Source organism: Eurosta solidaginis, chromosome 5 (assembly GCF_040869045.1).
Source record: "Eurosta solidaginis isolate ZX-2024a chromosome 5, ASM4086904v1, whole genome shotgun sequence".
Lineage (NCBI taxonomy): Eukaryota > Metazoa > Arthropoda > Insecta > Diptera > Tephritidae > Eurosta > Eurosta solidaginis.
In genome coordinates, this window is record NC_090323.1 from 1,489,025 (window position 1) to 1,501,872 (window position 12,848).

A 12,848-nucleotide genomic window follows, 5' to 3' on the forward strand; every position below is an offset into this window, starting at 1 on the left:
GATATCGAAAAATTGGGCGTGGTTATAGCCAGATTTTGGCCATTTTTTATACCAATACAAAGTGAGTTCAGATAAGTACGTGAACTGAATTTAGTAAAGATATATCGATTTTTGCTCAAGTTATCGTGTTAAGGACCGAGCGGAAGGACAGACGGTCGACTGTGTATAAGAACTGGACGTGGCTTCAACCGATTTCGGCCTTTTTCACAGAAAACGGTTATCGTACTAGAATCTAAGCCCCTACAAAATTTCAGAAGGATTGGTAAAATTTTTTCGACTTATGGCATGAAAAGTATGCTAGACAAATTAAGTGAAAAAGGGCGGAGATACGCACTTTTTGAAATTTTGTTCTATTTTTGGATTTTGTTGCACCTTAGCATTACTGGAGTTGAATGTGGACATAATTTACTTATATACTGTAAAGATATTAAATTTTTTGTTAAAATTTGACTTTAAAAAAATTTTTTTTAAGTGGGCGTGGTCGTTCTCCGATTTTGATAATTTTTATTAAGCATACATATAGTAATAGGAGTAACCTTCCTGCCAAATTTCATCATGATATCTTCAACGACTGCCAAATTACAGCTTGCAAAACTTTTAAATTACCTTCTTTTAAAAGTGGACGGTGCCACGCCCATTGCCCAAAATTTGTTTTTTATTCTGCGTCATAAGTTCTATTCACCTACCAAGTTTCATCGCTTTATCCGTCTTTGGTAATGAATTATCGCACTTTTTCGGTTTTTCGAAATTTTCGATATCGAAAAAGTGGGCGTGGTTATAGTCCGATATCGTTCATTTTAAATAGCGATCTGAGATGAGTGTCCAGGCATCTACATACCAAATTTCATCAAGATACCTCAAACATAGCTCAATCAAATTTTTTTTCGATACTGATGGTTTTGATATATGGAAGTCTATATCTATCTCGATTCCTTTATATATGTACAACCAACCGTTATCCAATCAAAGTTAATATACTCTGTGAGCTCTGTTCAACTGAGTATAAAAATCACTTATCTGGCTTGCTCTAAAAAACCACTAGCTCCACTAAGATACTCGATACTCGTAAATGAGTCGCATCATCCCTGACGCATCAGCTCCTCCAAACACCGTGATTTGCACACAGCCGAAAATGTGTCAAATGATTAGGAATGAAATCTTTTAAATTATACATATTTTCAACAAAGTCTTTGCCAAAAATGGTGCAACAATTCAGGTGATAACTTTACGGTAATAAGTGCATGTACAATTTTGTTAGCTGACCTAATCATGTGAAAACGACTTCTTAGCTTAAAAGGACATTAAACCAAAATAATGACATATCAATTTTAAAAATCGGACATCAAATAACCAAATTACAACGAAAAAACATTTTCGGCTGTATTTCGAAGGATGAAAGAAAATTAAAAAAAATTTTTCCGAAACCCTCTCAACATAATCTTCAAATTTAGGGGCGGACATTGGCAACTTTTTTTTTCGACCCAGTCTAATGTACACAAATGTTTATGTGAGGGCAGTTTTTGAGTTTGTGAAATATTCCCACAAGTCGATGTATAAAAATTTCAATCAAGTGAATTAATATGTGTGATCTTTACTAAGTGACTTTCTATGTTTCATGCAGTTAAATCCTTTAGGATATATACATATATTCCAAGTCAATTAAGTCTGGTTCCTCATTTTTTTAGGTGAGTCTAATATTTATTTACGTAGATACAAACAGCCCATAATGAGAGATATTTGTAGGCATGTATAAATGCATAAACACAAATATGTATGTAGATATATATATATGGACAGTTACAGTCGTGGCCACATAAATAGAAACCTTTTATTTCTACACAGTAGTCACAACTGCTTTCATGTTTAGCTGTGATTTGTTGATTTTCAATTAAGATATAATGCTTTCTCTTTCTGATGTCCTAAGAATTTAAGTTGTCGACTTTTTATTGGGAGTTCTTTTAATTTTCTAATTTTAATTTGCTCCCATATAAAAACAAATTTGTTCATCCATTGTATAGAAGAAAATAAGCAACACCCACGACAAAAAAATCTAAAAATTAAACAATAGTATAAAGCGTTTTGAAACTTGCAAATCGTGCACAGCGAAACTGTATAAGTTACAAAAGTGCATATTCCAAAAAATTCCAAAAACTCCTAACAAAAAGTTGAAAATGTTTGCCTTTTTCCTTGTACTTAGATATTGAAGTATTGAGAGAATTATGTCTATGTTGAAAATTATTAAAACAATTGACCATGAAAGCAGTTATGGATACTGTGTAAAAGTAAAAGGTTTCTATTTATGTGGCCACCACTGTACATATCCTATTTACATACATTCATATGCGTGTGCGTTTGCATTATGAAACGTTACTAAGTGCCGAACAGAAACATGCAAATTCATAACTATCATTTCGTGCTAGTCGGGTACCTAGGGAGCCTTAGCCTTTCCTAAATTTTCGCCATGTATTAAATCTCGCCTAAGGGCCTAGACAGAATTTAGTGTAAAAAACGCACGTTTGCTTAATTACGGGCAATGTCCCGTACATTCTGCAGCTGGATATAAGCAGCATAATTTGAACAAATCTATTGAATTTTCAAGGCCCAGGTACACTTCAATTTAACCAACCTCCAAAACAACTAGATAAACTCTAGATAGACATAACTAGTTAAAGCCATACGTAAAAAGCTTTAACAACAAAATTAAAAGAAAAACTCAGTCAGGCTCTTGACAAAACCGAAAAGTTTTGGTCGGGATTGTATATTCTCCAGTTGTCTTCTGGAAACTCCCGAAGTGTTTGTCAAGCCACTTCGAGGTCTGTCCACGTTTTCCAAGATATTTGGGTGTTACTTTTCAGAGAACTTAAGCCTATGAATTTCGATATAATAGGTGCGCAGACAACCTCTACACCACGACGCCGAAAAATCATAGCTCCTTTTCCTTTTGAAATGAGCCTCTCATAATAATATTATTGTGGTCCAGATAGTTTTTCGATAAATATTTAAATATACATATTTTTTTTTTTTTGTGTATGAACTTGATAGTTAATATTGCCTTACTAAGCTGAGAACAGCAGCCTTTATTAGAACATTAAACAAATTTTTTTTTTTACTTTGTCTGCCACCTTTGCAGTTTTTAATATTCACGCTGGGTGAAACTCACATGCAGTACATGATCTATACATGCGTGCTGATAAATAGCTATTGATAATTTGTTATAACTAATTTATTGACTCTCCACCTTACCTAAACACATATTTATGCCTTTATGTAACTGTTGAGCTATTTTTATTTTAATAATATTTTTAAAATAAAGTTCAGGTATTTGTAAATATTAATTTTCTTGGCGATTGGTTATTGGACGGCGAACTGTACTGTTAAAAAGGTTGCAATGTTAAAAAAAGTACGGGCCAACGTCCGTAATGTAATATAGCGGAAAGCCAGGACAAAAATCCTCGCCCATGGCGATGCAAACTCTGCCTTCAACGATTTTTTCTCACCGTCATATCCAAGAGTGAGTTATTTGGATAAATTCATAAAAAAGTTTTAAAACAATTTTCTTAAAACAGGAAGTTTGTAATATTGTATGCAATTTCTTAATAGTACTTGCCAAAGTTTGTAACTTTGCCCTTGAAATCTGTCATTTAATGGTTCAATTGCAAACTTAGTCAACATATTCTAGAAGCGGCTAATAAGCTTTCGGTGTTCTAACTTAAGACTTATTCGAATGGATGTCCTCCAATGGGTCACATTAAATGTGTTTGCATCTCAACTAACTACGAGTGATTGTACACTAGTTTGAAATATGTACATATGTACATATGTATGTGTGTACATGGTAACATCAATTTATTAATTGCATGTTTGCTTAGCATTGTATTCTTTTATGTACATACATATGTATGTTAATTTTATGTACATGCAAACAAATATTTTATGTAGTGGCGTACGTTGCGTATGACTGATATTATTAGCAGGTGGTACAAACTTAGGTTAGGTTGAACTGGCTAGTGCATGAGGACTTCACAGATTAAATGAGTGCATACATAGTTTTACGTGAAGTTTTCTCAACGACAAAACTAAAAAACTCTACCTGAAACTCGGACTTATGTTGCAAAATAACATCGTCCTCTTGGTAAATACCTACTACAAGCTTGCTACGATCTATACTACGTGCTGCTTATAGATCTGATAGCTGTACCACATCTAATAGCTGAAGTCTTAGCCTTGCCAGTGCAGAACACGAGCACAAAACGTGGTCGATCGTTTGCATATGTACGTATGTACATCTGCCATCACGAACGAGGCCTAATTTAAAAGCGTATGACGCCAGAAGGTAGTATCCAGTCATAATACCCATCATGATCCTACCGGCCCCTTTTTTTCTATGATAAGAGTAACTTTGTTAGCTGGATGAAAAAAGATCGCAATCGGTGTTACTGTTAAACCGTATCTCTATAAGCCCACTAGTGGGCCTTCTTACAGGTCACTGTCTCATGAGCACTTATGGTGCCTAACTTCTGCCGCAGCTGTAGGGACGAGGAGGAGATAGAAAGCGTAGAGCACTGCCTGTGCCACTGTCCCGCACTGTCAAAAACCAGGTACCGATGCCTCCACAGACACTCATTTGGTGGGTGCCTTGCGGAACTTGAATCTGCAAACACAAACGACATCTTCCGTTTTATCCGGAAAACGCGCTGGTTTAGCCTCACTGGGGTATAAACATTCTTCGGAAGTAGCGAAATAGGAAATAGGGGCCCCGCGTGGTAGCACAACGGGCCACAACGACCTTCGTGAGTATCCGCTTGGACAGCGAAGCAGCCACTTCAACCTAACCTAGCCTAACTTTGTTCGATCATATGTAGCTCTCGCCTTCTTTTCATCTCGCCAATCTGATTGGAACGTCTACGATACAAGCTTCACCCGATGCGCCCTGTTTGGCTAGCTCATCCACTTTTTCATTCCCATCTATTGCACAGGGTCCCATAAAGATGTATATTTCTCCCTATCCCGATTCTTTCCTGGGATTACTTACAAATCTGTTTGTGAGCGGGTCGCCCCTCGACAGTGATTTGGCAAACACTCCGAGTGTATTCCTGCAATGTAAACCTTCTCAAGGAAAATTCATCTGCCTTGCAGATGCCGTTCGGAGTCGGCATAAAACATCAGGTCTAGGTCATTGTAAGAAAAATTGAAAGGAGCACCATACGAATTGAAAGAGAAGCTCGGAGGCAAATCACGCCATTCATTTATTTTTTTTTTTTTTTATTACGATACTTTTTCTATAATCTATTATTATTAGGAACGAAATTTTTTAGTTGTCATCTGCGTATGTTTGACCTTACGTTCAAATAAAACTTTCAAACGAAATTTTTTAATAACGGTAGAAATAAATTACAATCACATCTACATACATACATATGTTCATACCTCATATAATTACGCATATATAAGTACATAAGTTCATATGAGGTTCTCATTATGTCCAAAACGAAGCTACGTCAATATAAAGTTTGACGTTACCACAACATTGACGCCCCTAATATCATAACGCAATATTGCCTGTAGCTAATGAGCCTCCTACGATTTAATGATAAAGTTTTCTTAAAAAAATAAATATGTGGCAAGCATACAAAAATATAAAAAATTATTTCGTTGATTTGTAGTTATGCCAAAGTTCAAGGATATTTCTGTATACACCTATCTATATAATTAACAATATTACGTATTATTAAGCAAGTCTATTTTAATCCATTAAATGGGGTTGACTCCTAATTTATTAAATGATGATATTTAAATAGCGTACTTTTTATAGTATATTTGTATAAATGTACATTCGTGAATTCCTTTGAGTAGTCGAAGCGTTCGTGTCCGAAATTCGGTTCTAAAATATCAAAACACTTAGTCGTTAAGTCCCAAAAATCGGTCTCATAAAGACTAAAAACTGGACCAAAAGTAAAATGAATTTTTCTTAAAAGTAAAATAATGGCTCATAACAAAATCAGCTTTATCTGGGGATATTTTTTCATTAAAGAATTGTACGGAAATTCGGTAGGGAGTTTACATGAAAATTATTAAAAGCTACCTGGGCAATTCATAAAAGTCTGCGTAAAGTCTTCAGTTTCTTGTTGTTCCCATAGTTCAAATATACATTTTGATTAAGGGATAGTACATACGACGAAAAAGAGACCTTGCGCATTGCCCAACTCAATATGCATAACCTAAATTATTTACCCAGAGATTGTATATAATATACTCAGATAAAAAATCAATATTTTCGCATCGACTATAGTTTTTATAAACAAGCAAAAAATAAAAATATTGCAGATATGTTTTTCAATATATTATTTGATTAAACATAGCACATACGACGAATATGAGACCTTGTGAGATGCCTAGTTGAAATATTAGAGGGTTTTAAAGATTAACAAGGTGATTCGCATATTAATCATTATTTTTATTTATGGTTAATTTAGGTTTAATACAAAATGAAAATACTTTGAGGTTGCCAATAAAGTGAAAAGAAAACATGTATGAATCGAGAAATAATGATAAGGACAACACTGATGTAGTAAACAATCAGTACATTAGCGATGAAAACGATAGACCTACATTCGATCATTGCAATAACGAGGAAAATGTGGATTTTCAGTCGAATTCGAATAAGCGACATTTTCAAATACGAATCGATAGCGTCGATGATGAGAGCACAGCACCCATAACAGAATCTAATTCACGTGAGGATTTGATAGCAAGCAACGAACGCATAACTGAAACGCCAATTGATATTCCACGTAAGAATTAAACAAACAGGCAGTATCTGCCATTTTCAAATACATTTTGAATGCAAAAATAACAAATTCTCATGAGCGAAAATAGCGAAGATAAAGTTAAGGGTGTTTTCGAGCCGCCAAATAATAACAGCAGTATCGCTAATTCCTAATTTTTCTTTTTGATTTGCTAGTGATGATCAAAACATTCGCAAAATTTTTCAACGAATGCCGACGTTGCCACAGCTGACCAAACTTTGCCGAAGAACGTGATGCTCTTTCGCAAGAAGTAGCACTGCTGCAACAACTGGAGCTCGAACACACCCTAATAAAGCGCCGTTATCCCAAGTAAACTTTAAGGTTTATCAATCCGATAAATATTTTTCTTTTTAAACAAATTTTGTTTATAGGGCAGTTAAATTTTAAAGTTCACATGAGTCCTTATTAAAAAAGCGCTTTAGCTAACTCTTTAGAGTTTAATGAACCTTTTTCTTTCTTTTGTAAAATATTAAAAAGCGAGTTATTTTATTTCCAGTGTAGATGCTAACCAGCTATAATTAATGACTTTATTCCTATTTTTATATTTTCTCGTAGGCTTTTTATCGGTGCCTGCTTTGCGTAATTATCGTCCTTATTCTGATTATTTTGTCAAACGCCAAATATCTTCTAGTCCAGCGAAAAGTGAACGAGCCATACGTTCTAATCCACCCGAATGCAAAATGCGCGCCAGACGTTTGAGCCAAGATAGCGGTATTGTTTCGGGTCGTTTATTCGGCGGTTTCGTAAGTAGTGATAACCATTTAAAAGCTTAAAACATTTCCTTTTTTTAACGTAAAGCTTTATCAATCTTCTACTAGGAAAACACGTTTCTCGACACAGTTGTTCCCACTAAACATTTCATAAAATCATCCGATAACTTATATAGTTTTTTAATAAATGAAGCCAATACCAAATCATGCAAACAACAACAAAAGCAAGATATAGATAGGCAAAGTGATCTTGTCCTCAATGAAACAAATGACGACAAAACGCAAGCAACTACGCCATGCACACCCAAATGGATCGATCGTCAACCAACAACACAAAAAGCAGCATCCTATACAGAAAAATGGATAAGCACAACAATGTCACGAGCTTTTTCTCATTTAAAGTCGAACTCTACTACGATACCACTGCCTACGCATCTAGAGGCAGAGTCTGCAGAGCCCAGCCCAACGCAAGCATTTGGACCCAAGGTTGTGAACATTGAAAATATTCCAGGTACGGCAATGCATCGAGGTTTGGGTTTACATTTGAATACACCACTTGTTGAAGCCACTGATCGTGGCACGGCGGATACATTCACTGATGATGATCGTGGTGAAATGATAGAGTCCTCACATTCAAATGAGTTTCAAGATCAGTTCGGTTATAAGCAATTAATGGCGGAATCTCGTAAAGGTTCGAAGGGTTCTATAGCCGATAGCAATTTGAACGGTAGCCGAAGGAGCAGCAAAAGTTGTACTGGTAGCGGAAATGAGGGTAATATTAGACGTATTAGTAAACAAGATAGAGAGGTGAAAGAATATATTAAAGAACAATTTCCACAAGTAAATTAAACGTAGTTTTGCTTAAATTTTTAAGGGTCTAGATCCTGAATCTCTTATGTTTCGCGATGGGCGACGTAAAGTTGATATGGTGCTAGCGTGGGAAGAAGAGGATTTTGGTGTTATGACAGAAGCAGAGTCACGTCGTCGAGACTATCGCCGTTGCTTTATGGAAAATCTAATAAAAGAAGGGCTGGAAGTTGAGCTCGAGGACAAGATACAATCATTCAATGAAAAAACTTACTTTTTAAAGATTCATTTACCTTGGCGTTTAGAAACAAGACTTGCAGAAGTTATGAACATAAAGTTGCCGACCAAGCGATTTATTACAATTTCTGTAAAGGCTTCTTGGGTGAGTTTAAAAGCTCCCATGCGCATATTTTATAAAAATCGTACAAAAATACTTGCAGGATGAGGAGAATGTGGTTGCACGTAATATGCATTACTGGAAATCTGTGTGGAATAGGCTAACGCGTAAAATTCAACTCGATCAAAGTGTATTGGAAGGGGAAACTACTTTCAAGGCAGCCACCGCCAATGGCAATCCGGAAGAACAGTAAGCTTAAGCTTTAAAAGTAGCGCTATAAAATTAGTAACCAAATAAATAACAAATTCTACAGATTTATTGTTAAAGATCGCGCAACGGCATATACGAGCGCTCAGCGTTCCCTTATGGTTATGCAAGTTCTTATTCGTACACCTTTCGACGATAGTGATCGGGTTGGTATACGCCGTTTGCTTAATGATTCTACATACTTGGCTTGCTTTCCACTACATGAAGGACGCTATGATTGTCCACATTCTAGTGGTGTCTCATTTGACCGTCGCACTTTATATCTCACGTGGGCGCATCCTTCACAGTGGTACAAAAAGCAACCATTGTGCCTAATACGCAAGTACTTTGGTGATAAGATAGCTTTATACTTTTGTTGGTTGGGCTTTTATACCGAAATGTTAGTCTATCCAGCAGTGGTGGGTACTTTGTGTTTTCTCTATGGACTCGCCTCAATCGATTCAGAGGATAATACGCCAAGCAAGGAGATTTGTAATGAATATGGAACAGGCAATATTACACTTTGTCCACTGTGCGACAAGGCTTGCAGCTATCAATCTTTACACGAATCCTGTACTTTTTCGCGTTTAACATATTTGTTTGACAATCCATCTACCGTATTTTTTGCCATATTCATGTCTTTCTGGGGTAAGTATTTCTTTCGTCGTGAAAACTGTAGACCTTTCTATTCAGTCAGATTGAGCAGCAATTTTGAAGACTATTAGCTGGCAAATAATAGCAAAGGATTTTCTAATTTGGCAGTTCGATAGTCGACAAGATGACTACCTATCGAGTACTCTACAACTTGACTATTCTGATTTGTTTTAAAAACTGTTTAATAATTAGCTACTACATTTCTGGAATTGTGGAAACGTAAGCAATCGGTTTTAGTTTGGGAATGGGATTTGCATAATGTAGACTCCGATGAGGAAAACCGACCAGAATTTGAAGCGAATGCCACCACGTTTCGTATGAATCCAGTGACGCGCGAGAAAGAGCCTTACATGTCAACATGGAGCCGAGCCATACGTTTCGTCATCACTGGCAGCGCCGTTTTTTTTATGGTAACTAAATACAGTTTTCATTAAATAATAACGGTCTACTGTTCTATTCTGCACAAAGATTTCGGTTGTTCTATCCGCTGTTTTGGGTACTATTATATACCGTATCTCACTTGTATCGGTCATATATGGAGGTGGTGGATTTTTTGTTAAGGAACATGCTAAATTATTTACAACTATTACTGCTGCGCTTATCAATTTGGTGGTTATAATGATTTTGACCAGGGTAAGACCTGCTGGTGGTACCATCAGCGCCGCCACATAATAGAAAAAGAGCTTTTTGTGAATGGATATAAAATTGCAAATCAAATATTTTTTTTGTTTGTTTTTTGTATACTTCAGATTTATCATCGCATGGCACTGAGACTGACTAACTTGGAGAATCCTCGAACCCACACGGAGTACGAAGATTCGTACACCTTTAAAATATTCTTTTTTGAATTTATGAATTTCTATTCGTCGCTTATTTACATAGCTTTCTTTAAGGGCCGCTTTTTTGATTATCCTGGTGATGATCAAGCAAGAAAAAGTGAATTTTTTCGACTCAAGAATGATATCTGCGATCCGGCGGGCTGTTTGTCTGAGCTATGCATTCAGCTAGCTATTATTATGGTAGGCAAACAATGTTGGAATAATTTTATGGAGTATCTATTCCCGAAATTTTACAATTGGTGGCGTCATCGAAAGCACAAAGCAGCGACTAAAGATGTAACACATTTACATATGGCATGGGAGCAGGATTATCATATGCAAGACCCTGGACGCTTAGCTTTATTCGAAGAATATTTGGAAATGAGTAAGTAAATGAAGCAATCAAAGTTTAACTTATTTTTCATAAAATGTCCTATATATAACTTTGGTCCGATTTAGGTTATAGATAGGGCCAGTTTTTAGATGTGAGTTTAAGCTCTAGCTAAAGTGGACTGCTCAAACTAAGATGAGCGGTAAAATGTTTTATGTAGCATGCGGGTGTTTCCAACGTTACGGACGTTCCATCCTGGCACACTTTTTAGGGTATAGCTTTCGATCAGGCGTTTTCTTTATAAAAGACATGCATAGAAATCCCAGCAGTTTACATCCAATCCAATTACAAAGGTTTTCCATAAGCGATCCACAGGTACTTTATTGCAACCTTAAGTTGCTGTTTGGACCTTCCAAAAACGTAACTCATAACTATTTGTGCCCTTTGTTATGAAAGTGGTCTTAATCATTTTATGCCGTTTAAGTTCAGTGGAGATTTGTTACAGTTCAGTGGAGATTTGTTACAAAGGATACAATCCTTATTATTAGTTTAAATTGCTAGAACCATCTACATATGTGTTCCTTTAGAAATAAAAATGCATTTAAGACCATGAGTTGGGAATGACGCAGTCCGTTGTGACGAATATTAGCATCACTAATTGATCTGACATCCCTAAGGTTATAAAATAAAGGCACAACAACATTAAAGCAAGCTACATAAACACATTAATCATCATTTACCCACATATGTATATACAAGGTAACAGAGAGATACTTACCATCAGCCGAAGTAGTACTCCCATATACACACGCATATGCCTATGCAAGAGGCTATAAACTACAAATACATGTACATATATGGCTGGTAACCAAGCATGAAATTCGCGAAGTTACTAGACCTTAAGAGAAATGAGTGGACAAAGCAACAGAGAGTATAAAAGCAGCACAAGCTGAGTAGTCAGTATTCAGTTTGATTAGTTGTGAAGTATAAGTGTTATTGTGAAGTACCTTAAAGTAGTCTAATAAAGACCATTTTGCATTATTGAATATTGGAGTTATTCATTCAACAGTTTAGCCATTCGAACGTTAGCAGAAGGTTTGGAATAAGCGGAATTTGCCTAATGTTGTAGGAATGGTTAATAAAGGAATTCACAAAGATTCTAGTTGCATAGCTTTTATCTCTGATTCGATGTTTTTGTTGGTCAAAAATCGAATTGCACTTGTTCGGGAGATTCCCGTACGCGCGTTCCACTTTTTTTTCGTAGTAATCGTTGAATGTTAAATGCAAATGACAAATTGCCTGTTCATATTGTAACGAATTTTAGGAAAATTCCTGATTATTATGCACCTTTTGCTAACGTCCGAATCTCTGAACTGTCGAATAAATACCTCAAATAATCAGTATGGCAAGATGTTCTTTATTTACACTACTTTACAATACTCGCGTTCTTCACGTATAGCATGATAAAATCAAACTTATGGATTATTGCTTGCACCGCGCTGCTTTTATACTCTCAGTTAGCCTCGTTCACCTATTTTTCCTAAGTTCTAGACTTTTCACTTAGTTATTTAGCTACATGTATATGTGTGAGTAACAAGTTCTGCTCTTAGCTGATGATAACGTGATGTGTAATTGTTTCTCTTTCTTCTTCACTCTTATCTGCTGACTTCATATATGTATGTGAAATAATCTCTCTGCTTCAACTGCTGGTTATGTGTATGTGTGGCTGCTTGCTTTGATGTGTTCATGTACATAAGTCTGGCTGCTTGCTTTATTGTTATTGTGCATTTATTTAGTAGCAGCATAGTGATGTATAGAACTGCTAATGTTCGCCACAATATTTTATTTGAGATATATAAAATTATACAGAAAAGTACACGAATTCTTGCAAAACTAATTTTCAGCGTCACCACTCAGATATGAGAAAATCTGTTTTAAATAAATTTATAAAGGAGTAAGATAAAATTCTTTACAAGCGTTCGAACATTCCGATTATTGATATCCTTACAACCTTGAATGCTATTGCCGTTAGGTGTTAACATTTTTTCATGTAAAACCACGGCTGTGGTGTGATGGTAGCATGCTTGCCTATCACACCAAAGTTCCTGGGTTCAAGGCCTGGGAAAAGCATTATCAAAA

At 35.9% G+C, this 12,848-nt stretch overlaps 1 protein-coding gene across 1 annotated transcript in view; it reads left to right on the top strand.

Annotated features, from left to right (window-relative positions):
- Nucleotides 1-12,848, top strand: part of LOC137233583 (uncharacterized) — a 39,594-nt gene that overhangs the window by 24,987 nt on the left and 1,759 nt on the right. The window contains exons 11-20 of the mRNA XM_067756689.1: nucleotides 673-697; nucleotides 6,522-6,791; nucleotides 7,362-7,549; nucleotides 7,625-8,323; nucleotides 8,391-8,705; nucleotides 8,764-8,909; nucleotides 8,974-9,554; nucleotides 9,753-9,970; nucleotides 10,029-10,193; nucleotides 10,310-10,763. Of these exons, the coding sequence (XP_067612790.1) occupies nucleotides 673-697; nucleotides 6,522-6,791; nucleotides 7,362-7,549; nucleotides 7,625-8,323; nucleotides 8,391-8,705; nucleotides 8,764-8,909; nucleotides 8,974-9,554; nucleotides 9,753-9,970; nucleotides 10,029-10,193; nucleotides 10,310-10,763 (3,061 nt within the window). The remainder of the gene's footprint in view (nucleotides 1-672; nucleotides 698-6,521; nucleotides 6,792-7,361; nucleotides 7,550-7,624; nucleotides 8,324-8,390; nucleotides 8,706-8,763; nucleotides 8,910-8,973; nucleotides 9,555-9,752; nucleotides 9,971-10,028; nucleotides 10,194-10,309; nucleotides 10,764-12,848) is intronic.